The following is a 26,174-nucleotide window of genomic DNA, read 5'->3' as shown; positions in this document are numbered from 1 at the left end:
CAAATGACTAGTGAACTTGATTATGCTTCATCTTACTTTCTCTTTTAGTTCGTCTCCGACTAACATGAGTAATACCACAAGATTAAAAAGCATTTTGGTACATTCTACATATCCTTAATTTAAAAGCCACAAAACTCAGGAGTTTCCTTTACTTTCTTAAACTCCGTGCCAAATCAAAACAGATAAACAAATTGAAACATAGAGGATATCATTTCCACCAAACTTATATAGAAATATAGAATGAAGGAAAACTTTGCTCCTCTTTAGAAACAACTAACCATATGATCCCAAGTTAAATGATTGAACTAGTTTTTAGCCATTAAACGTTTTAAATACATCCATATACAGAATAAAACAGGTTAACATAGAATTAAAAACAGCTTACATTACATATATGGAGTTAAATATTCTCTTCAAGCTCTAGATAGCTCATGCAGCTCTTCTCATTTTGATGTTAACTGGGATCTCTTTGTAGGACTGGACCTTTTCAGCTGCTTTACGCGATGGTCTTCCAATAGAAGACCTTCGTGAAAGTTGAGCTACATTTTCCTTGTCATGTTTCACTTCCTCAACGCCAGATAAAGGCGATGGAACAAAACCATCAATGTGAACCGGGCTGTTAAAGGGTACAGCAAGGCCTTCTAATTCAAACAAGTCCTCTGCTGCTGGTTCTGGCTGTTGGATTTTGGAATTAGTAGACTTCCTTCTCAAACATCGCCTGTAAAGGATATGATTAGTTCAAAAAATGTCTTGAAATTCAAGCAATAGCGAATGATATAACCCCATTCGTTGAAAAATCACACTGTACAGATAGAGAAAAAATGATTTTTTTTGTATACATACAAGAGTTGTTGCTGGATATAGCTAGTAAAAATACGTTCTTCCTCCACACGTCAATATATTTTATTAAACCAGTTCTTTATTTACTAATTCTGAATGAGGAAACACTCATTTCCGGAGTAACATACAATGACAATGCTGAGTTTTCCTTAGACAACTCCGCCTATTTAACATTCGTATGTAGAAGCCCATGTGGAACTAACCTTTTGTTTTCTGCTGCTTCTTTTTCTGCAGCTTGTTGAGAAGTTGTTGAATGGCCCATAGCTGTGAAAGATAACTTAACAGGGTTAAGGGATTACAAAGATAAATTGGAAAATCAAGAATGTACTAGTTGATAAACTAGCATTTACATTGACTTCTTGTAGCACGCTGGCGTCTGTTACCATTTTTAGGCTTGCTATGTTTGTTCAATTGAGAGTCGATATCCATAAACTCTTCATCCTAGAGTCAAAAATGCAAAAATTTACTAGGTGAGAGAAGAAGATAGAGGAATGTTGATAGTTGTAATAAAGAACAAATTGGAAGTTCAAGTACCACACCTGCAAGTCATTAGTTGGCTTGTCCTTTTGTTGTTCTTGTTCCTGCAACTACAAGAAGACACTAGTTTATGCCTCTACTGATCAGTGTCGAAAAACCCAAAAAAAAGGCTTCGAGAATATGCAGCTTGAGGAGTGTACCGAACAAAATGTAATTAGTTCTGAAATTATCTAACAATGCTTTCTCTGTTCAACACAATGTGAAGCTAGAAGCTTATCAACTCATCCAATAGGTAAATGAACACGTCACGTTGCAACAACAACAACAAGAAGATACCTAGTGCAATCCTACAAGTGGGGTCTGATGAGGGTAGAGTGTATGCATACATTACCCCTCGGGTCGAGTAAAGCATCTCAAACCAATTTGATAAAGAGAGTATGAAAATGAAAGCAGTAACAACAACAAGAAGAGCGCTATGGAAAGCAGTACATGGCATATAGAGAAATAACAATAACAACAACGAACTAATGCAATAACCGAAGCATAGGAAAAGTAAATGATAACAGCAATAGACGAACAAGAAACCATGAGAATGGTGCTGCTGCTACTGGTAACGAAGATGATACAACAGTAATGAAGATGTCACATTATGTCGCATGAAATATAAACTATCTATATCTTAGCACACATTAGTTGTTGTGGCGGTCTGCATTGAACTATCAACCTTTTCCTTTGCACATTCAGACAAGTAAAACCAAACATTTTTTAACATCTCAATCCCTACAAGCATGTTAAGAGGAAAAAGCTACCACACTACGCCTGAACTCAGTATAAGTTCAGAATTTTTTGAAGTAGTTTTCAATTGTTCAAAGATCAGACTTCATGCTAATGCCAAAATGAACTTAGGCATGGCCAAATTGAACATTTAAAAGCAACTTATATTCCACTGAAACACAAAATGATGAAACTTCATGCTATTGCCAAAATGAACTTAGGCATGGCCAAATTGAACATTTAAAAGCAACTTATATTCCACTGAAACACAAAATGATGAAACTTCATGCTATTGCCAAAATGAACTTAGGCATGACCAAGATTGTAAGCACCTAAAATTTGATACATCAATATTTCTTTGAGCAAGTTGTCACAAATTTAAGAGAGAACAAAATCCTTACCTCTTCTAACTTCCGCGATTTAAGTAGTACTTCTTTGCAGACCAGCTCATGCTGTAGCGATTTCATCTGGTACAAAACAAATTAATAGTTCCTGTTTAACAAAAATCTCTAGTTTCCCCTAAAAGTAACAATCTTAAAGAATGTATTTTTACCTTATCTCTGCTCAAATTGAGTTCCTGCAAAATTAATCAGTAAAGGATCGTAAATTAATTTTGAGTAGTTTATCCTAACACTTCTATGAAGAGAAAGACATAAACTAACCGCCAACATATGACTATTCGATTGAGCAAGATTCCAGTTTTGTAATTGCATTTTTTGAAGATGAATCCTCATTTTTTGAAGCTCAAGTCCACTCAGCTCTATAATCTTGCTGTTAACATAATCAAATCATATAAGAGAAACATCAAACACAACTTGATAGTAACAATGTTTTTTAAAAAAATAAAAAAGGCATGTTCTAGACTGTGTACTAGTTTATACGATTACATACTTCTTTTCTTGAACAATTTTCACCAATGCAACATTTTCCTGTATCAAGCAACCAAAGAACAACACAAAAATCAGAAAATCACATACAAATCACAAAAATTACAACAACATACCCCATGTAGTTCCACAAACCGGGGTCCAGGGAAGGTAGAATGCACGCACACCTTACCCCTACCTCAAAGCTAGAGAGATTGTTTCCAATAGATCCTTGGCTCAAGGGAAAGGGGTCCAAAAGTAGTAACGGAAGCACAACAAACAACATACAGATAACAAAACTACAACAAAACAATACAATAGTGGAAGTACAAGGAATCAACATATAGTAACATAAATCAAAGGATAAGAAACTACACTAGCAATTCTACTACTACTATTCTTCTATCCTAATCTCTATAACCTCCGTACCCTCCTATCTAACGTCATGTCCTCATTAAGCTAAAACAAATCACAAAAAATAAAATTCAGAAAAACCCCATAAAGTAAAAAAAGCTAAAAAAGAACCATACTTTGGCAAGATGATTAATGTAGTCCTTCATTGAAGAAACATCAGGAGAAACCTTATCGACATCAATAGGAGATTTTTGCTGTGTTTGTGGAAGAGAATTTGTTATATCTGATAACCTCTTCCTCACAATGCTTCCAAGAGATGATTTTTTTGCCATTCTATCCCCTTTCATTTCTTCTTATGGCTAAAATCAATCAAGAAAGGTTTTTTTTTTAACAAAAATTCAAGAAACCCAAGTTGGGTAATCAAGAAATGACTTCAAAACTCAAACCCCACAATTTTTTTTCTATGAAACAAACCTTCATATACCCAAATTCAACATAAAGGTGAAAACTTTGTTAGTTTTTTTTTTTTTTTTTTTTGAAGTAAAGATAAAATCTTTGATTTTTTTCTTTTTCCTGAGAAAAAAGGGGTTTTGATTTGGGTTTGGTTGAAGGAGGGAAATCTAAAAGAAGAAATGACTAAGTAAAAGAGAAAAAGAAAAGAGGAAAAAAAAGATAAAAAGAATTTTTAGGTTCGGACTTCTAACGGCTTTCCGAAGCTAATATTTAACTGGTTTGGACTGAGTTCCGAACCTAATTTTCAAATTTCGAAGGCCTTTATTCTTTTTTTCTTTCTTTTTAATATTCCTTCTCTTTTTTCTTTAACAAAAATGTAGAAAGAATATATTTTTGATTTTTGAAAATCATGGTAAAATTTCATACTTTTTTTTGGACGATATTTTTTCTTTTTAAATGCGTATTTGGTTAATAATCAATTTTTGAAATTATCCTAAATGAACCCAAAGGTCTATCGGAAACAACTTTTAGTTAGGGCTAAGTATACACCATACTCCGTAAACTTCACTTGTAAAATTATACTATTTGTTATACGTGTGAATTCTCAAGTGAACTTTTACATTTTACTATATAAGTAGTTAAAACTAATTATTTAGTGCGATGATGACATGAATTGAGGTTAAATGAAGTAGTTAAAATTCATTTAACTGATTCAAATTTATTTGAGATTCATGCATAGTTATTGATGTTGTCTATTGTGTCGTGTCAATTAATTAATTATATGGGAATTTTCTTTCTCAAATGAGGTTTAACTTGTATAGTCCACTTTCATATCTTCATATATTTCTTAAAAGTTTCATCTATATGAAAACAAAGTTATCTCTTTTCATATTTCATTGTTTAATTATTTATAAAATATTAAAAATTAAATATCCATAAGACTTATGAGTTACACCCCGTATTATTTAAAACGTAACTCGACCTTGCATTCACACCTTTTAAAACACTAGTTGAAATTACCTATGAAACTGAATTTATTGCTCGATTTGATTTTTCGACTGTTGTCTTCCATCTTGCTTACAATTTAGCACAGTGTGCAAGTCTCAAAAACTCATATTTTGGGTTATAAAGTTGAAAAAAATACCAGCAAACATTAAACTCATATCTAACCTTTATCCAGGTTATACTTTCACCAACTAAAAAAGAGCATTTGGACAAATTTTTGGAAGGGTAAAAGCAGTGCCATCTAGTGAGAAGCCAGAATGACAAAAGAACCTGGCGGATCGATCAATCTTTAACAAAAACTGCATTGCTTACCAGAAAATTGTCAGTTGAAGATGGCCAGCCATCTCACTGTCAACTTTCTATAGATGCTATGATGAATCTTCTGGTTCCATCGCGAGTCGATGAAGCATCCAAATCTGTAGATTACACATAATATATGTCGATCTCTTATGCTCAGAGTTAGTTACTTTGTCACTAGCCTGATTTACTGTAGGAAGAATTTTCTGCGCTAGGATAGAGTCATCTTGTGGCGTTGCCTTGAAGAAGATATGATGCTTTACTACGAACCTAACAAAAACGATAAACCTCAGGAGGATCTTGAAAAGTAGCTAAGATGATAAAAGTTGAAGACGGATTAGATTATGTTTACCTTAGAAGCATAAGACCTCAAATCTGTGATAGTGATTTGACAGGAACAGTTTCTAAGGCACGCGCTCCACGTCTCACTGATTATTGGTTTATCTTTTAACAATGAGTTGCACAACAGCCAGTTCTCAGCCAGAACTAGTTGAATATACATTTTGAGAAGATCACAATTCTTATCCTTCAGATTGAAGGAGATTAGAGATCTCAAGATCTGTTCTTCATCATGTACCTGCACGAGTATTTAGGTAACGTATGCCAAAGATTGTTAGCTTCGCAGAAGAAAACACATTTCAAGACCTGGCATGACAATTATATGACGATGACAAACATGATGAGGGGCAGAAAGGATACTCAAATGGTAGTAGTGATAGTAAAAGTACGTCAAAGCTACCTTGTCGTCAAAACATGCTACAAGAAACTGAAAGGCCAGCACACTCCTCAGATGCTTGGAACGAGCATCCAGTCCAGCTACGCTCTCCACAGATCTCAAGCAGTTGACATCAGTAGGAACTCTGAAGAAATGGCTTGTCCCGTCATAGAACTTTAATGCAAGGAGCATTGAAAGAATATAAAACTTCTAAATCTACAGATCCATAGAAACAGGTATCTATAACATAAAGCTCTAAGGAAAAACGGAGATGAATGCATAACAATTAACAATTACTATTACTTAAGATGCAAAAGGGGCAGAACAGAACAATTTCAACTTTGAACATGATTTAAAAATCAGTCACCGGGACAAATAACAACATACCCAGTGTAGTCGCACAGGTGGGGGTCTCTGTGTGTGTGTGTGTGTGTATACAGACCTTACCCCTACCTTTGTGGAGTAGAGAGGTTGTTTCTAATAGACCCTCGACTGAAGAAAATCAATTTTCAAGACAAGTTAGGAAAAAAAAGTGCATGGTGTAAAAAGCTAAGATGAATATAATGAAGAAAGAGAAGTACAAACAGTAAAAAGGGTAAATGTAACCAAAGTTGAAGAAACAACAGTAGTAATATAAAAAAATGCCCCCTCTATAGCAACAGTAAAAATGAGGTTCAAAATGCATCTTTTAAGCTGAAAGGTGTATGTTCCAAGTTTGTATTCATATGCAACTTGTCTGATTTTTCCACTAAATTTATCTCCTCTTTCCACTTCTCTCTCTCTACTAAGTGGGAGAGGAATAAGATCCATCCATGTGCAGAAATAATTGAAGGTCGGAGGCACTAAATTACTTAAGAACACAGTCAAACTAATTGTAGAAATCAATGAAAGATTTTACAAAGAACCTGCAGGTGAGGAATTTTGCTATTTTCTGACAGCTTGAATGGAATGCATCATCACTAAAGAAGCTAATAAGGGAGTGCAAGCAATCCTTCAACACTGAAGATAGGCCAATAAATTGCCGATCTAAGAAGAGATAGATCACTGAGGTAATCAAATCTTCTACCTCCGCTGTTGAGAAAACTGAACGTTTGGTCCTATGAAAAAAACAAAAAAGCAAAGATTGAGACTTAATATAATGCCATGATTCTGGATCAATAAAACCTAAATGATTCTGATCAAAGTAAGTTCCAGAGTAATATTAAACACCGCTCTACATCAAGTATTAATTTTTTCTACTTTCTAACAGTTGACACAGTTAAATGAATGTTTACAATCTTATAAACACAACTAAAGCTCCAAAGTAGAACGGCACATCACATACCTTGCTTGGCAACAAACAGAAACATATTTTATCCAGTATTTGATATTTTGAGGCGGTCCAGCAGAATCAGAATCTAAGAAACAACATAAGTTGTGAGAATTTGTAATACACAAGTAAGAAATATGGCCCTTGTAAATACTGAATAACACTATACTAGTAATGAAATCCCAAGACCCTAAGAAACTATGTATGTCCTTCTTAAAGGTCTAACGCCAAGTTTGTTAATGTTAAAAGACTAACATAAAGACTCTTACTAATTAATAAATTACGTTGCACACTCTTATCCACTATAGAAGCCTTAGCTCCAATTTTATCACATTTCCAGTTTAATCCAAATATTATGGAAATTTAGCAACAAATACGTAAAGAGAATAACTAAAACCTTATTTGAAGAATATGCATGCACAATGATTTGTGCATGATTTAGTACCCTATAGACAAGAAAGACTGACACTGATATACCCTTTCCCCACTGCTCTTTGCCTGTAGTTTTTTGGCAACTTTCTTGCAAGCCAATAATTTATGGTTACTATATAGATGGTCAAGGTGCGCAAAAGATGGCCCGGACACCAAGGTCATCAAAAAAAATATATAGAAGTATGGATGAAGCAAATAAGATATACATAGACTAGAAACTTGATTTGCAGGGGACAATTATTGGTATCAGGAAAAATTAGCCTATGGTGGAATTTGTGTACCTCCATCCACAATTTCCACGCTGGATGAAGATTTGGAAGGGGAATCCAACAGAAAGCCATATACTTCAAGCGCTCGTCTAAGTTCTGAATGGTTCGGCAACCATTTCATCTCAAACTTTACAGTATCAACCTTACAAAGCATGAGGAGAGAAAATAACTTAAGAAATTTGCATCAATAGACAGATGATATATCATTCATTCCGGAGCAGAGATGAAAACCTGATTTTTAGGTAAAAGAATGGAACACCAAAATTCAAATGCTGCTGCTCTCAACTCTTCTTTTGGTGAATATAACACTGAGAGGGCATAATGCAATTGTAACTACAGAATCCCTCAGCATCAATAATTGGAAAGAACTACTACTCACTGAGACTAAATGTCCATGCTCCTATGCACTTTTCAACACGACCATGATCTGTAACCAATTTCAAAAGCCAACCGTTCACAAGCAATCCTTCCAGAAATGCTTCTCCTGCCACAGCATCGTGATGGAACCCCACAGTTAATCCCCAATAAAATTGATTAAATAACTCATTTGAATGTTCTAAGAACTTGTTCTTGAGTTATACCTAGTGCTGGAAAATGGGATGGTCAAGATCAGATATGGGTGGGTTAAAACAAGTTAGGCAAAAACATATAAAATATCTGTCCCAAGCGTATTTACAGAAAAAAACGTACTGAGTGATAGATAATATGGATCCATATGTTCTATTTATATAATTTACAAAATTAAAAATCCACTAACATATTTATATCAAGATCAATGGAATAGTTTGACAAACTATTAATTTTTTTGCAGCACCCAAGGGTGTAGCCTAGTTAGTCAATGAAGTGGATTGAGAACAATGAGGTCTCAAGTTCAAATCCCAAAGGGAACCCCAAAAACACTAGGTGACTTCTTCCCTTCTGTCCAACTCCTAATGGATAGAATTACCCGGTACTGATATTGTATTGGTGGGAGGTAGCAAGTACCCCGTGTAATTAGTCAAGAAACGCAAAAAAAAATCTCTCTTTATAAATAAACTAGTCTTTGGGTACGTGCTTCGCACGTGTATCCCATATCCATTGTCACATGATTTTGTAAAAAGAAAATTATATTATACAATGGAATCACAATGCAAGTATGCATTCATAATTTACTAAAAGTCCAACGAAAATTAGATATTAATACTCTTTTTTCATAAATATCACAATTATAGTAAATATATATATATTTCAGTGGCAGCTTATATAATGAAGAGTGCTCTTTCTTTTTGAATTTGACTAAAAAGTTATTTTTTAAAAGCTACTTTTTTATGCCAATCCAAACGGGCTCTTAGATGGATTTACGTCAAACTAAGAACTATTTAATATCTAATTGGGTATTCAGCTATTTAAACTGAAACAAAATAAAACACACTGGCAAAATACATCACAAAGCTACTAGAATTTGAGTTGTATATATTATTCTGTGTAATTGATTGCAGAAATGAGAGAAAATTCTTAAACCAGGTATGAATCTGCTTTACTTTTACAGTCTGACAAAAGAAAATAATATGTTTTGCTCAAAGGAGCAGAAGCCCCTCCACACCCCTCTCACCAAAACCAAAAATAAAATTGTGCTTTGCACAATTAGTTCAGTAGCAGCAGAGCGGAACTTATGGACTGTAAGCCAGTCATTTTGGGAATTCCGAGTTATCCATTTTGATCGGTGCTTTTATTTTATTTTTACCACAAGTTACACGGCTTGATCCATACTTAATCCAGTTTTAAGAAATCAGTTATCCAACCCATTTCTAGATGGGCAGGTTGGACAGATACTTGGGTATTTTATCCATTTTCCCAGCACTAGTACTTATAGCTCAGATAACAGAGCTAAAATCTGAAGATAGAGCTGTCACTAACAAAGCATAATTGTGACAAATTCAGTAAAAATTGGAAGGAAATAAAAAAGAGGGAGAGGAAGAGATAACACCTTCTTCTGTTTTGATTCCTAACAATGAATTAGCTTCATTCTCCATAAAGGACTGCAAAAGGGCACAACTACTGAGCTGGGGAAAAGCAAGTGTGGGCATAGCTTTCTGCAGTCAGACAGGAAAAGATAAACGTTATAATTCACTCAAACCCAAGATACCATCAGTGTAAAGTGAACGCTAGGCTTGTCTTAGTTCATAGATAAAACCTGGTCCCCAAAAACTTGAAGACCCCATAATGGCATCTGATCATCAGTGCTTATTTCATTCATCTACAAAATGAAACAAAATTCAATGTTGTCAAACATTAGGATCAAATTGAGAACCATACCAACTTGGAAAAAAAAAGAAACAAAAATGCATACCTGTTGTTCGCATTTGTTAACATAGTTATTAAGCGCTGCTTCTCTGGTATTCAAATCATCATCTGACTCATCAGACTTATGGATCTTTGCACGTTTAGATTCCTTCTTAGGTATGTCGCTCTTCACTTGGTAGAATTCACTGAGAAGATCATCTAAGCCGATTACCTTCTTCCTAGAATATTAGTTGAAATAAGAAAACATAAACAGTACTACACTACTAAGACCATTCAATCGGCTGAATAAATAACAATGGGAGATATCAATCAGGTAAAAATATGCATATTCACTTATGTATTCACTACTTTGGGGGGGGGGGGGGGGGGGTCAGAGAATATAATGCTTATGTGCTGAATCCAGTACGATATTTTGACTATTAGAAAGTCTAGAAGCAAGAACTGGCCAATATTTGTTAACAGTGAACTCAGACACCACTCAAATTAACTGAGAAAATGGCTCTAAATGGTAGACATCAGCAACTCTCTCCACTATCTCTACATATTCAAATGGTAATAGTTCTTTTTTATTTTGTATAAGTAATCAAATTGGTATTTTTCGCATAATATAACAAACTAAAGGTGTACTTCAGTCCGAACAGCTTTTGTCTAAATAATAAAAGAGGTCCAGGATAATTTTACAGATCTCCAAACACTAGCACAGAAATTTTGGCTACACGTATATCATTGGTCTGCTTAAGTAAATGATGCCATAAAAAAGTTTGAGGTCATCAGAGCATGTGGTCCATATGATATCCATATATAGGTATCGAAGTGTTTTGAAGAGGTTGGAGCAACATGGCTTACCTAACTGTTTAGGAATGGAAAGATGCCAAGCAACTGAAGAAAATCACCTTGACTTCTATATATCAGAGAATAAAATATTAAAAGGTTCAGGAACCTATCTTGCCTTGAACTTATGAGACATATGATGAAACTTTGGCAAGGAGTGATAAAGTAAACAGTAGTACAGTACAATAAACCAAAAACCTGTATTCTAATTGCATCTAACACCTTATACCTACTTAAGTTGCAGATATAAAAGTAAACTTCATTGGCAGTAGGAAAAACCTTTAGCCTTCCTCTTTACCTAACTTACACCACTATTTTCTTTCCCTTCCCTTTCTCCTTTCTTTATGAGGAGTGTTTAATCTTGTAAATACTCAAAAAAGAATCTCAATCATATCCTAAGTAAATTTCCACAAGTACATGTCGATCCCATCAAGAGTTCCATTAGCATCCTTTAATTAATCAATTATCAACTTCTTTCTTCATTTTTCTTTCTCCACTCCCCCATTTTTCTAGTCTCTAGGCAGAAATTAAACAAGAGGGAAAGCTTTCCACATATACTTATCCATGCCTTTAGCTTACTTTATATGTCTCAGATGTTTCTAGTAAATTCATATTTCCTGGAAATGACACATTAGATTTAAAACATATCTTGATTAATTTCAACCAGTTAGAGGGCTCCCATCATATCTCCAAAAGTAAGTTCTTATCATGAGTAGGGTATGTGGTCTAACTTCCCTCCTCAGGTACCATACGAATCATCCTAATTGTATTTCATTTTCTAGAGTGTAGATATGTAATTATTAACGATTCAACAAAATCAATTCTTCCAGCGTTACTACAGCATGGTAACTGATTGTTGTAAAAGTTTGTCTCAGGATTAAGCACCAATAACAATGGCAGTTGCCATCATAAAAGCACTAACTGACGATAGTGATTCTATATACTATGCTTAAGCTCTCTTAAGGTCATAAGGATAATTCTTACACCTTATCCTCTCACCAAACTGATACAAAACAAACAGCATGGTGGGTATCTCAATTAGAATTTATAACCTTAAGACTTGGTTCAAGTGAGAATTCTAAAATAAATACATAAATACATGATAAAAAAGTTCAATTGTCATACACTAAGAACTTAAACACCACCAAAGTAACTACAACATGGAATGACAAAATTAAAAAATAGTAAAACCTGCAACAACCTATTAAACTACACTGCTATCTTACAAATTTTACCTAGTGCTTATAACTTGAATTTATATTAAAATGTTAGAAAACACTCTGTAAGTCAGGGTAGAACTGAGTGTAGGAAGCGGATACAGAAAACTCCATAGTTTTGGTTACCCCACTCAGCAGCAGATTATGAACACACAACAACTCGCGTTTGATTTCTATCTTCAGGAGCATGAATCAACCACCCTTGACACTAAATTTTTTTTCTCTTTCCATAATGGAGATAGTCGCACGTAATGACAGATCACGGCCATATGGACTTGAAAGAGCAAGTGTTGAAAAGTCGGGACCCATTTGAGAATCTATTCTAGACAACCACCTACCGTCCCTAAATCTATCTTACTCTTCCTTGGTCTTTTAAGTCTAAAGGTTTGATTTGCTTCTCATGTGTGAATTTCTACCGATTCTTCTTTTACACCTTATTTGGATGGTTGTTACACGTTGATGTATCGTATTGCTAGTTTAAATACAATGTTTCTTTTGATTATAACTCAAACTTGATTATATCGTATCGTTTAAATCCGTCATTAGGTAACAACAAAAAAACCCATTTTGTGTAATGACCGATTTGGTAAGATCGCATCGCTACCTTAATATTTTCTTCTTATTTTATCTTTACTTATTATTCAATACTTCTATTTTATCCTTCACGTCTTCACCCATCTTTTCATAGTAGTTTTACCTCGTAGCCTAGTTTCCTCGTAGGTTAATCATTCAAATTAAGGGTGTATGATATTATGTAACAACGGAGAATGATACAATATGTCCAAATGTTGTCTTAATTATTCAAACAATACAATACGATACATACGGGCGGACCCACAGAGAGTACGGGTGCTCAAGCACCCATTGACTCCGACAAAACATTGGTATATGTTTATAGAAAATATTGAAATATTAATATAATCAACTCTTGAGCACCCATCAACCAAAAGGTCTGACGGGTGCTTTGGCTCTCAGATCAAAGTTAACGCTTGCGTTGATGCCCTTGAGTGCGAGGGTTCGAATCCAGGTAAATCCATGTATTTTTTTAATTGGAAAAAAGGCAAACTGAATTTCTTTATACATTTTTACACTTCTTTTTATACCTTTTCACTATTATTTGCTTGCTTCTTTTTCTTTTCGATTTATTGTTTTTTCACATTTCTATTTTCAGCATTTCATTTACTAACTTAACTATAAAAATATTAGTAAGTTTTTAGAAGGAAACCCTTCTTGGAAAGCAACTTTACGTTAAAGAAAGTGAGCGCTCGTAACCCTTTTAAGTCCTAGATGCGCTACTGATGATGCAATACACTATGAAACAATACGTAACAACCATCCAAACAAAGTGTTATTCATCAAAGCTTATCCTAATCTCCGTCAGTGAAAAAATATTAATTTAAAACTCAGTAACTCAAAATGACTAAAAATCTCAAACTCATAAACATCAAATCCCAACTCCAACTGTACTCTAAGGTACTTGAATAAACAATGACATCTCAAGTTCAAATCTCCGAAACATGTCGGTGGTGGAACATTTGTGAGACTTTACAGGTATCCCGTGAAACTAGCCATAACAATAGCCCAGGTGCGCAAAAGTTGACCACGACATCAAAGTTAATTAAAAAAAAATTAAACCACCCATAACTCAAACCCTAGATACCTAACATCTAGTTTTGCATTCTAATAAAAAAAAGCATCGAATTTTGCAATCTAATCAACAGAAAAAACAAAACAAAACAATTGTTGATAAAGAAGAGAGAAAAAAACTCACTTTTTGCGCTTAGTAACAACAGGGCTAACGATGGAGGGTTCTTCAAATTCAAAATCCAGAGGTTCATCCATCTCCGTCATCAACTGAATTGCTTCAACAACAACAAATTAAACACAAATCTAGCAAACAAAAATCTAAAAATAGCTGAAAAACACAGTAATTCTTCTATAATAATACAGATTTTGAACAGAAAAAGAAAGGCTAAAAATGGATTCTTCGGCTTAATTTATAGCCTCGGGTTTGCCCGGGAAAACGAAAAAATGTGGGGGTTTTTTTTCATTTTCATCCTTTCTTTTTTGGATGATTTGCACTTTTGGCTTGCTAATTTTCCATTGTTTGCATTTTTATTTTTCCTCCTTTTGGTAGTGATATTTGAGATTAGTAGGTTTTGAGGATTTTGCTATTTTGGTTAAATTCTATAATAGACAAATGTAGTTGCATCGTTTTAATTCAGGTATTTCAGTGTTATCGGAATAATTAATTAAAATATTTTTGATCGTGCATAAACCTCAAATGCATTAATAGAATGAAAAAATTTTAACTGTCTGTTTATAGAAAGTTTAAAATGTTGGGTCGAAATGAGTCATTAATAATCTATATGGAGGGAGTTTGAAAAAATTATGAATTTTCCAGCCAATTTTCATCGAGAAATTTACCAAAATGATGTTTTTGAAATTAACAAAAGTTGAGTGATTTTATAATTAAAAAAAATAATTCAATAACTTTTTTGCGATAATACTATAATTTAATGATTTTCTGTGAAATCAATTGTACATGCCCTGAGCCTACATCCTGGACGTGGCCGACACTCGAGAACCATTTCTAGTTCTCAAGCGACCTTTAGTCTGATTGACTATTTAGCGGAAGACTTATTCAAATACAAAGAAACTTTAAAAATTAGAATTTAGAACATTCAAACTCAAGTAAATACTTAACTCAACTGTTTGAAAATACTTAAGTGCAATAATAATAATAATAATACTTAGCAAAATATTCTCGAAACATCTCAAACAAAGGGAGATACCGAGAGACTTGTCAACTCTATCTATCTATGAAGACTTTATTAGTAGGATAGAAGTCGGGACAAGACCCACGACAACTCAACAATAACAGAAAAAAATTGTGAAGCGCAAACTGATCTCAACTTTATGTTTGTTGATGATTCTAAACACATGTTTTACATCATCAAAGATGCAGGTCAAATGACATCAATACATTGAATGTATGAGTATGTAATATAACTGAATAGCAAAGAACTGAATGAAGAGACTATAATATATGTAGATATATACTCGACTGAATTTAAATAAATAAGGAAGTGAAATCAGTAAAAGTTAAAAAGAACACTTTCTCATTCTCTGAACTTTAACTTAATAAGTGGTATATAAAAATACATTTAACTCTATTAGGAGATTCTCTAACCAACAACCATCATTATGAGTTAAGTGACAATACAATGTATTGTCTAAGCTGTCAGAATTGTCTTATATCGTGTCGGGATGTAGAACACCTCAATTAAGTGGATCCACTAAATTATGCCCAAAAGTTCCAAGGATTCATCTAAAAAGTATGATCTTGTACCCATGCTAGCAATACATAGTTTATGGGCGTTGTGAGTTATCCGAACTTTCCCTCATATCGGTATTCAATATTACTCCCAATAATATTTACCTCTGCTCAATTTATAAAAACATTACTCTTTCTCTGATTTGAGATAATTGCTCAACTATCTCTCAAAAGAGACAACTGCTCTGAAATATCTCTGAACTCATTTAGAAATCAAAGTTTTTTATTTCTCAATGTAAAAATGATAAATTTGGGAGTCAATAATTCCCCTAAGCGTTATGTGAAATGTCTTATTAAACTTTCCTCAAAACTCCTTTTTACTTTATGAGAAAAAACAATTAAGATAATTATTTGGTTAAAAGATTATCATCAATAACTCAGTGAGTACTTCAAATAATAGGGTTGATGCTGAAAATCATGCATGAATAATCAACTCAACAATCTCAATAAATAATATATAGTAACTCGAAAATTAAGAATAACAACTCGAAAATCAACAACAAACTCATCTATAAAATATCCCAAACTAATAAGATAACGCTAGATTATTTTTTACTAGTAGAAAGTAGATTTAGGGCGTGAAAACGAACTCAATCCATCACCAATGATAGCCTTACATATCTTGGAAGAACAAAATTCTTGGCGAAATCGATGAAATTCAAATAACGATAGAAAACCGTAACTTTTCTCCTCTTGAATCCTTGCTCTAAAATCTTTGAAGTGTTGAAGAACGCAAAATAATGATTTAACACTATTTAGACCTTAATAAGGTGAAAAGGGTCGTGGTTAAGGCTTGGACAGGGCGGGAAAAGATTAGACTTGCCTTCTCAAAATTGGGGAGAAAAAAAACCTTCTACGGGTCGTGGTTTGACCCACAGATTGTATATCTCATTCGCTAATTCTATAATGAGTTTTTAAGGCTCACAAGTCCATTTACGGGTCCAAACGACGGCTCGTAAGTCCGTTTATGGCTCGTCGGTTGGGTCCATAGGATTTGGGTCTCAAAAATTGACCCCCAGTACTCTATCATCGGCTTGACAGAACGGATCGTGGTTCAACCTACGGCCACTTGGTTGGTGTCGTCGTTCACGAACTCAGAAAACCCTGGTTTGACAGTGTTTGGTAAAACAGTCATAATTTTTTACTCCGAACATGAAATGAGAAAAACTTGATGGCATTGGAAACAGGACTCAAAGACTAAGTAGAATCTTATGTCAAAACTTAATCAACATTGAAGATTTCAGATCAACTCTGTGCTAGAAAGTTCTTGTGACCTTAAGTCATATTCAAATCCATTTGAACACCAAAGAAATTACCTTTACACATATGAGTAACTCAAGAAACACCTGTTACAATTTTATAGGCAATTAAAGAATGGTTCAAGCCTTATTTTAGAAACTTTCGAGATATTACATCAACTTGATATTTATTCATTGGTAAAAAATTACAAATCCATTAGGTTGATATGCTCATCAAATTAGTGTTCAGTTGTGTCTAAAACTCTAGATCAAAACTTCTTTCGTTGTAAGTGAATATTTATTTTTATCTACCACTAAGTCATATGAAATTACATATCACATCAAGGACCATCAAAGCTTGCATTAGAATATATAAGATATCTTCATCCTTAATTAGAAATTTTGAATTTGAGCACTGAAATGAAAAGGAAAAGAGAAAAAGAAACTCTTGATAGGATTCTATAGAACACTTTGCTTGATGTAAACACTTAGTACGAATAAGATTTATCTCTTTTCCGCCTTTAATGAACCTTACGTGACGTATATATTCGAATCAGTCCATGACTCCATTCCACGAGACATTGAATGGGAAGCAAAGAAAAAACAAAAAGGAGACATGGCCAAGAATGTGATCTACTACTAGTCTAAAATACTGTCATTTAGTCTGATTATTTTAACTTGTGTGCCACCAGAAAAACAGACAAAACTAGCCTATCTTTCAATTTCTAGCCAACTCTCTAATTCTTAATTCCAAGTTGCACAAAAGCTCACAATTTTTAGTGTTCTTTTTATGTTCAGTTTTCTGCTTAACTAAAACAACAATATACACGGCGTGTGTTTGGTATTTTCTTATGTTTGGTTGGGGCAAAAGTTTTGAAAAATGTTTTTCAAATTAATTCATTTTTTCTCAAAATTAAGAAAAATAACTTCTCTACAAAAATTAAGGAAAACACTTTCCAAAACTCTTCTTCAATTTTAATTTTTTTTTTTGGAAAAAATAACAATTTAAAAAAAATCAATTTTAAAATTTATTTTTTTATTCGATCCCTGACCTCCACTCACCCACCACTGGCCAACTCCCTCCCCCTCAACCCACCCCCTCCCCAAAAAAATAATTTTGCTTTTTAAAAATATTATAAAGTTCAAATTTTTATATTTTCACTCCTACCCCTTACCCCTACCCCACCCCCACCCCTCAAATAAAAGTTGTTTTTAAAAAATATTTTCAATTTCATAAATTATTTTTCACTCTAGTAAAAATAAAATATGTCTCTCAAAAACATTTTTCATTCGTAAATCAAACACTAAAAATTATTTCTGAAAATATTTTCTACTCACCAACCAAACATGAGAAAATAAGTACAAAATCTACTTATTTTTCAGTAAAACATTTTCCTTCATACCAAACACACCCTCACGAATGAGATCTCAGGAGGGTAAGATCTACGCAGACTCACCCCTACCATTATGAAGTAGAAATGTTGTTTCTAATAGACCCTTAGCACAACGACATATTATCAAAACAGGCAGTAATTTTCTAGTTCAACAATTTACTACAAACAGATATTAATTGAGAATTTTCTTTTCATAGGATTAATACATAATTAATGGATGCATAAATGATCAAGAAAACAAAAACTACTTAAATAGGCCAGTGTAAAGTTGTTATTAGTGTATATATCTGCTTATTTATTGTTTTGTTGAAGCCATTTCTGCCTCAGCTTGCTCTCTGAACTTCTTGTATATATCACTTTTATAAAATTTTCTAGTTCTTGCAACCAAAACCAACGAGGCTAGCGCGCCAAAGAAGGCGACACTAGCCAAGATAATAAAAGCCTGTCGATAACATTGGTTCCCAATACATGTCAATTCTTTAACAGATGATCTAGTTAAGCCTTTTCTCGCGAGATCCTTCAATGCCTCTCTATCGTATAGAGGTCCCGTTACCTTCACATTCAATATGTATGAGCCAAGAGGGCTAGCCAGTTGACCACAATTGAACAATGTGGAATAGTACTTCAATCCGAAAAGTTCAGAAATGATTGAGAAGAGTAAAGGCAATTGTGCACCAAATGAGAACCCTATGATCACTGATGCAACGTATACTGATCCGTTGAATGGAAACGCGATGAGAAGCAGTCCAATGCAGGATAACAACAGGACTAATGTCATCATAAGTGTCCTAGGGAATTTGTACTTAACGAGCAACGCTTCAGATACAAATCCTGAGAAAATTCTCCCAAAAAAGTTCCATATACTAAGAAGTGACACAAAGGACTTGATTGTTGTTGTTGGATATCCTAAAGACTCTCCGATCTGTCCTAAGTTATCGACAGCAGTCAAGCTCGTCCCAAGTCCACAGAACGTAGCAACGAATAAAATCAACATATCAGTACTGAGAAGTGCTTGCAATATACTATAATCTTCCCCTCTTTCTGGTTTATTCAAGAAAATGTCATTGAATGACAAACACTTCAAATTGTTAGTATCTTCTTTCTCTACTACTACCACAACTTCTGGAGGATTACGAAAAACACTTAACAACTCTTCTCTAACGAAGACCAAAAGAGGCGTAAACAACAAAGCACAAGCTATAGTAGCAGTAGCAACATAAGCAGCATGAGTAAAACTAACTGCCCTTTCAACCAATGTCATAACCATAAGAAACAATGCGAGCACGATTGCTATAGCCAAACAATAGTTAAAAACTTTCAACTGATTCGGCTGGTTAACGACTCTCATCTCCCGAATGGTATACACAAATATGAGTGATATTGCAGCAGGTAACCAAGCTATAAGCAAAACAAGTGAAGTAGCATCATTTCCATATAGAGCTAAGTATAATTGTGTCAATATAGCACCACTTAATCCAGTAAAACCTTTTAATAACCCAATCATATTTCCTCTGCTCTGAGGGAAGTTTCTAACAGATGTAACCAGAGCACCAGTGTTTGCGAAATTTTGTGAATTAGCACCAATACATATGTACATAGACATAAGCCAAACCTTTGGTTTTTGAATTTTGCCAGCAACAGATAGCCATATCATGAAATAGCCAATGAAATTCATTGATGCACCAACAAGTAAAACAAACCATGTTGGAGTGATTTCAGCAAGTAAACCAGAGAAAACACCAACATTAGCACCAAGATCTTTAAAGAAACCTAAGAGATTAAGTGTGGTTTGGTCATATCCAAGTGAAGATTTTATTTCTTTAGAGTAAGTACCAAATAGATAAGTAGCACCAGCTCCAGCCATTATGAGAAATGAAGCAAAAAGAGAGAACCACCTACCTTGTATAACATGATTGGTGAATTGCAAAATTTCATGGATTTTGCTCATTGGCATCTCTCCCATATCTCTCTCTCTCTTCCTCTATTTTTCTCTAAACAACGAAGCTCTTTTCTCTAAGTACTATATATACACTTATCTTGTGTTTTTTTTTTTTTTTTTTGGTAAATAAGGTTAGTTTGGTCGAATTCACTAGCTTTGATACAGACTCTGTGTTTGTATTAAGAAACAAAGTGTTATTGGAATTAACTCGAATTTGTAAAGTTAAAATCTTGAATCTGATAGGATTATGTATGTGAAATATATATTAGCTCGTGTTGGTTTTGCTAGATCTACGATATTGTTATATTGGACTCAGTAGCTTTGATATAGACTCTGTATTTGTGTTAAGAAACAAAGTGTCCTTAGAATAAACTCGAATTTGTAAACTTAAAATTTTTTGGATCTGACTTGACTATGTGTATGAAATGTATATTAGCTCATGTTGGTTTGGTTAGTTGGGTGGATCTACGATATAGTTTTGTTGGACTCAGTAGCTTTGATATAGACTCTGTATTTGTAGTAAGAAACAAATTGTCCTTGGAATAAACTCGAATTTGTAAACTTAAAATCTGACTTAACTATGTGTGTGAAATATATATTAGTTCATGTTGGTTTAGTTAGTTAGTTGGGTGGATCTATGATATAATTCTGTTGGACTCGGTAATTTTGATATCGACTCTATATTTGTTTTAAGAAACAAAAGTGTCCTTGGAATTAATTCGAATTTGTAAACTTAAAATCTTGAATTGTATGTGTATGAAATTTATATTAGCTAATGTTGGTTTAGTTAGTGAATTGGGTGGATCTCCGATATTGTTTTGTTGGAATGAGTAGCTTTGATATAGACTTTGTATTTGTATTGAGAAATAAATTATCTTAGGAATCAAAACTTAAAACTTAAATCTTGAATTCGACTTTGCGTATAAAATGTGTGCTAACTATTTTAGAAATCACAAATATAAAATCTTGAATCTGACTTTGTATATAACGAAATAGCAGCTTTGACAGAAATTTTATATTTTTCATAATTTTTTTTATTTTAATATTTATAAATTCAAAATTTTAGGATAAGATACAATTAGCACTTGTTAGGTAAGTGAGTGGGGCAGATAGTTGATGGAAAAATCAAAACTAATCAATGACAACTTGAGAGGTCAAAGAAAGATGATTGAGAACAATATAGTAATATAAAAAAAGATTAAGACAAAATAATGACTAAAATAATCAATGAGCCAAATATCTAGAAGATTTTTATTTTTTTTGGCTATATTGAAGAAATGAGTATTAAAAAAATTGAACTTATCCTTTGAGAAAAAAAGAAAATGATTCCTCTTTCTAGTGGTGAAAATGACACTAGTAACTAACTAAATAGGAGATTTAAATATTACTTTGGTGATATTGTTCGAATTCTAAAAAAATGTCACAGTATTTTGCATCTTTTAAAAGTAGAGCATTTTAAAAGATTTGATAAATATATGGAAAAGGGTTTGAAATATTCGAATTTTGATCGAAATTATTGTTACGATATCAAACATTGGAAAGAACCTTTACCCGCCTGCACTATTCAATAGTGTATTTTAAAGGTATATATGTGTCCACGTGGACATATTATGTAATATTTTCTATGTCCACTTGGGCACATATATACCTTTAAAATACACTATTAAATAATTCATGAATAAAAGGTCCTCCATAAAATTTGATATTGTTACAGTAATTTCACCTAAAATTAAAATATTTTTTAAAATTTTTTCCCCATATATAACTGCATTTTTAAAGAATACGAATAACAAAACCTTTGACATGAACTTATTGGGTTATTAATTGTGTTTTCCTTGTTCTCTTTTTAAGTGGAATAATAGGAAAAGAAGTTAATTTTTTGTTCTTTAAATTCTGTTTATTTGTGGTAAAACATTAAAGTTCCATAACTAATATTGGATTTGCTATACAAGTAAATTTTTCCTAGTTCAAATCCATTAATATATGAGTAAAAAAATTGTCACTCTTGATTGACTAATGACATACTAAGCAATTTCCTAATTATTATATACTCAAGTAACAACAATTATCCACACATTCAAAAAATGTTTTTATTTTTGCTATATATAATAAAAAGAGGATATGATTGTATGATTTGTGATTATCCACTACATGAAAGGAATTTGATATAACTAAATAGAAATTGTGACGGATATAGAATTTTCATTAAAAAATATATATTAAAAAAAGAGATAATTATATATAATAGCAAATTAATAACCTAAAATAAATGGAGTAACTATTGTTTGATTTAATTGTGCCTCATAGCAAACGTTTGCCAACGTTTACCAGTCGCCTCTCTCCCAAAACTCTCGTTCGTCACTCTCTCATTCTCGCTCGCCACTCTTCCTCTGCTCGCCTCTCTCGCTTTATACAACAGAAATGAATAAATTGTGTTTCTGTTTTGTATAAAACGAGAGAAAATTGCATATGCACATGCAAAAACATATATATTCATGCTATACGCTTAATTATACAATTTACAAACATTTTACTTTGATTCAATTGTATACAAATGCAAATTTTATACAACTATTGCAACGAAAGGGCCAACGAATTATACAATTGCAGTTAAATACAATTTTTTCTCGCTTTATACAACAGAAGTGTATAAATTGTGTTTCTGTTTTTGTATAAAGCGAGAGAAAAACATATATCTTCTTTCTATACACTTATAATTATACAATATACAAACATTTTACTTCGATTCAATTGTATGCAAAGCAAATTTTATACACATATTGCAGCGAAATAGGCTAACGAATTATACAATTGCGCATTACATAATTGCAGTGAAATAGGCCAGCGAATTATACAATTTAGGTCAGCGAATCATACAATTGTATATGTATAGCGAGACCAGCAAATTATACAATTTAGGCCAGCGAATTATACAATTGTATATGTATAGCGAATTATACAGTTACATGTTTGTTATGGAGCGCAATTATGCAAACTTTGCTGTAACATACAAATATAAATTTTTTATTTGCTATATGTGAAAGTTGCCCATAAAAAATTGGGAAGATTCAATACTATATTTATATGTATAATTATAAAAACTAACTATATATCTATTTATATATTAAGTGGAAGTAAAAACCTCCCTAGTGAATCCTAATATCGATAAGTATGACCTTTTTTCAAAACATCATTAAGTATGTAATTTTTGATAATTTATTTAATATAGATAAATATCATTTTTAAAGGTCAACGAAATGATGGTATAAGTCCTATCATCTCTATATATCTTTCTTCTATAAGCCGATCTAAGAGATTGTCAAAATATTCGTTCAAATTTAATTAAAAAAATATTATATTCAATATATGATATGATTTATTTATATATATAGATATATATTTACTAATTTATATATTTTTAATTTTTTAAATAAAAATTCAACTTGAATATTATTGGCATTTAGAAATAGTCAAAAGTTGCAAGTGAAATAGGTCACATGATACATAAAATTTTCAAATGTGAATAGTGAAGGCAATAATGACTAATGAGACTTGTTGACAAAATATCTAAACCCCACTTACCATAAACATTCATGTGATACATATAATATATATAAAAATCCACTATAGAATATTTAATCCATTTTCTCATGACTATTTATTTTTACTAAATAAATAGTAGGTATATCTCATGAATATCTTATGCTGACGTAATAAAATATTTGTTCTTCACATGTGAGGTTTAGTGGACTTGTATATTTATGATATACAAATATGTTAATTAGAGATGATTATCTGATTATTGATAAAATTAAGATATTTATATAATCGAAAAGGTGGGGTTTAAAAATTTCTTGAAGTTTAGTGCCCAATTAATCGTTCTTTGATTTCGAATCTTTATACGTTCAAAACTAAAAGAATGATTCATATGGTTCAAGCCTTTATAAATTCGTCTATGTTTAAAAAAGAATGATTTTTTTTGGCAATAATTTAACATTAACTTTTTATATTGCGTATTTAAGGTCATAAGATTAAAGGACATTTGATATATTTGACATAACTTTTATTTAGAACACAAGAATAAAAAGTCTTTTTTCTTTTCTTAAATTCTGTTCCAAGTCAAATTAAGCCATATTTTTCTAAGGATAATGCACAAGTACCTCCTCAACCTATGCCCGAAATCTCAGAGACACACTTATACTATACTAAGGTCTTATTACCCCCTGAATTTATTTTATAAATAATTTTCTAGTCCTTTTCGACCTACGTAACACTGTCTTATGGGTCCAGCGCGTGTTGACATTTTTCTCCAAATTAGTGCCACGTTAGAAGAGGTAGAAAAGTTTTTATAAAATAAGTTCAGTGGGGCCAATGAGACCATAGAGTATAGTATAAGTGTGTCTCTAGAAATTTAATAGGTTAGGGTACTTATGCATTTTCCCTATTTTTTAAACGGATGGAGTATTATTTTATTTGTATATTAAAGTGTGGCCATTTTCATATTACTTTATAAACGGTGGCTAAAAATTTAAAGCAAACCCAAAAACTGGCCATCTCACTTAATTTGGAAAAATTACCGAAATATACGTCTTATGTTTCCCTTATTTTTCAATATCCTCTTTTATTTCTAAAAATCTCTAAAATTCCTTATTTCTCTCTTAATGTATCAGAGGTATATATCAATATATCCGGGCTACATATTAATGTATCAGAGCTACATATTATGTATCCGATTTATTTTATAATGCATCCGAGCTACATATTATGTATTCAGTTTATATTATAATGTATGCGAAATACTCTTTAATGTATCCGAGCTACATATTATGTATCAGATTTGTGTTAATTTTAAGAGACTAATGTAATTACAAACTAAAGGAATATATTGTAATTTCATATTAAAACGACGTGATTCCTAAAATTTATACACTTAATTTTCACACATTTCTGCTTGATTTTGGGCTTAAGGGCCATAGAAATTCTTCAGAATTACCTTTGGGCTTTTAATTAAATTTAGAAAATGGCTTTTCATTACATTTAGAAAATAAGTTTTAGTTTAGATTATGGATGAGTTGGTGTGTTTGTATAAAAGAAGAAAATAAGAAAGGTCAATTAAAGAAACTTGTTCACACTAATTTTATTAGAGAAATTATTTTTCTTATTTTTAAGAAATATGTTTAACCTAGAAAAATTTAAATTAACCAACACGAAAAAATATTTCTTTTGTACCAAACACTCATGCAATTACTACACACATTTTGGGTGAAAAAAAATATAAATTTGCATTTAGATGAAAATTCATGCATTTAATTGCAAAATTTTTCCTTTAAACAAGTTGGCCTTAATTTTTATCTTAGAACTTGAATTTATGTATAGCTTACATATGTTTTTCAATAGTATGTGACATACTAATAGAATATTATGATACGAAAGTATAAACTTATATCCTTTATCTCGAAGAACAAAGATTAAAGATGCAAAAGACACAAATTCATGGGGTATTTTTGGCCAAAACATGAAAAATGACTTTCAACATTTTCTTGAAATAATAGTGAGGTCCAAGAAACAAATAGTGATGGTCCACTTTAAGTAGTTTGGGATTGTTATACTACTCACTAATATTTTTTTAAAATTTTAATATATAATCAGTGTCGATATAATATACATTTATTTAATCGATATATATATATATATTTCCCACTATCCCATAACATTGTGGTGCAATTCGCTATTTTAAATTTCTAGAAACACAAAATTGCTCTAAGAGTCTTTCAAATGTATATTTTCAATTCAAGAAATATTTGGAAAAGATATATATAATTTTTCCAAGTCAATCTAACACTATAAATGTACTATAAATGTTGAAATATGGAACTTAGTGTTGACACCCAATTTTTGACCCGCGCCGGTATGATTTAATTAGCGAGCTTCATGAGTTTTCCAAATCACTTAAATTAATTAGTTTTATAATTTTGCGAAATATAACGATATAATGTTTACATAGTTGTGTATATAACCGGTATATCTTGTGTATATTCGAAACCAACCCAATTCAAGCCCATTTACCCTTTTCAGCCCCAACATTAACTCCCAGGCCCAACACCTCTCTAATCCAACCCAACTCATACTTTAACACCCAACCCG

At 32.4% G+C, this 26,174-nt stretch overlaps 3 protein-coding genes across 5 annotated transcripts; all 3 read right to left on the bottom strand.

Annotated features, from left to right (window-relative positions):
• Positions 1-262: 262 nt before the first annotated feature.
• On the bottom strand, positions 263-3,949 carry LOC101261484 (SHUGOSHIN 2). Of its 2 annotated transcripts, none has more exons than XM_004250931.5 (9): positions 3,488-3,949; positions 2,983-3,020; positions 2,754-2,862; positions 2,645-2,668; positions 2,493-2,558; positions 1,380-1,427; positions 1,191-1,281; positions 1,044-1,104; positions 263-718 (listed from the first exon to the last, which is right to left on the bottom strand). In XM_004250931.5, the coding sequence occupies exons 1-9, from the start codon at positions 3,656-3,658 to the stop codon at positions 430-432; spliced, it is 897 nt and encodes a 298-aa protein (XP_004250979.1). In that variant the 5' UTR covers positions 3,659-3,949; the 3' UTR covers positions 263-429. The 2 variants fall into 2 exon arrangements, with proteins under 2 accessions (XP_004250979.1, XP_010313303.1); XM_010315001.4 differs by having other exon boundaries at positions 1,380-1,421.
• Positions 3,950-4,780: 831 nt separating this feature from the next.
• LOC101261194 (uncharacterized) lies at positions 4,781-14,278 on the bottom strand. 2 transcript variants are annotated; one of them, XM_004250930.5, is made up of 12 exons: positions 13,894-14,278; positions 10,121-10,292; positions 9,965-10,027; positions 9,758-9,863; positions 8,171-8,275; positions 8,023-8,099; positions 7,804-7,933; positions 7,106-7,178; positions 6,687-6,878; positions 5,806-5,926; positions 5,419-5,643; positions 4,781-5,336 (listed from the first exon to the last, which is right to left on the bottom strand). In XM_004250930.5, exons 1-12 carry the CDS (start codon positions 13,971-13,973, stop codon positions 5,289-5,291), a joined length of 1,392 nt encoding a protein of 463 aa, XP_004250978.1. In that variant the 5' UTR covers positions 13,974-14,278; the 3' UTR covers positions 4,781-5,288. The 2 variants fall into 2 exon arrangements, with proteins under 2 accessions (XP_004250978.1, XP_010313302.1); XM_010315000.4 differs by having other exon boundaries at positions 10,121-10,259; positions 13,894-14,105.
• Positions 14,279-18,246: 3,968 nt separating this feature from the next.
• On the bottom strand, positions 18,247-20,512 carry LOC101260898 (protein NUCLEAR FUSION DEFECTIVE 4). The gene has a single exon (XM_004250929.5). It carries the CDS (start codon positions 20,052-20,054, stop codon positions 18,387-18,389), a length of 1,668 nt encoding a protein of 555 aa, XP_004250977.1. The 5' UTR covers positions 20,055-20,512; the 3' UTR covers positions 18,247-18,386.
• Positions 20,513-26,174: the final 5,662 nt, after the last annotated feature.

This window comes from Solanum lycopersicum, chromosome 11 (assembly GCF_036512215.1).
Source record: "Solanum lycopersicum chromosome 11, SLM_r2.1".
Taxonomy (NCBI): Eukaryota; Viridiplantae; Streptophyta; class Magnoliopsida; order Solanales; family Solanaceae; genus Solanum; species Solanum lycopersicum.
Note: the sequence above shows the minus strand (reverse complement) of the source record. Positions and strands in the feature narration are given on the sequence as shown.

What these genes read in the sequence shown, in the direction of transcription:
- LOC101261484 (XM_004250931.5), bottom strand. Translation starts at nt 3,658, where the DNA reads ATGAAAGGGGATAGAATGGCAAAAAAATCATCTCTTGGAAGCATTGTG. An exon ending in ACATTAATCATCTTGCCAAA is followed by an intron (nt 3,021 to 3,487) that starts GTATGGTTCTTT and finishes TGCTTGATACAG; the next exon opens with GAAAATGTTGCATTGGTGAA. An exon ending in CGAATAGTCATATGTTGGCG is followed by an intron (nt 2,669 to 2,753) that starts GTTAGTTTATGT and finishes TTAATTTTGCAG; the next exon opens with GAACTCAATTTGAGCAGAGA.
- LOC101261194 (XM_004250930.5), bottom strand. Translation starts at nt 13,973, where the DNA reads ATGACGGAGATGGATGAACCTCTGGATTTTGAATTTGAAGAACCCTCC. An exon ending in TTCAAGTTTTTGGGGACCAG is followed by an intron (nt 9,864 to 9,964) that starts GTTTTATCTATG and finishes GTCTGACTGCAG; the next exon opens with AAAGCTATGCCCACACTTGC. An exon ending in AGGAATCAAAACAGAAGAAG is followed by an intron (nt 8,276 to 9,757) that starts GTGTTATCTCTT and finishes ATGCTGTGGCAG; the next exon opens with GAGAAGCATTTCTGGAAGGA.
- LOC101260898 (XM_004250929.5), bottom strand. Translation starts at nt 20,054, where the DNA reads ATGGGAGAGATGCCAATGAGCAAAATCCATGAAATTTTGCAATTCACC.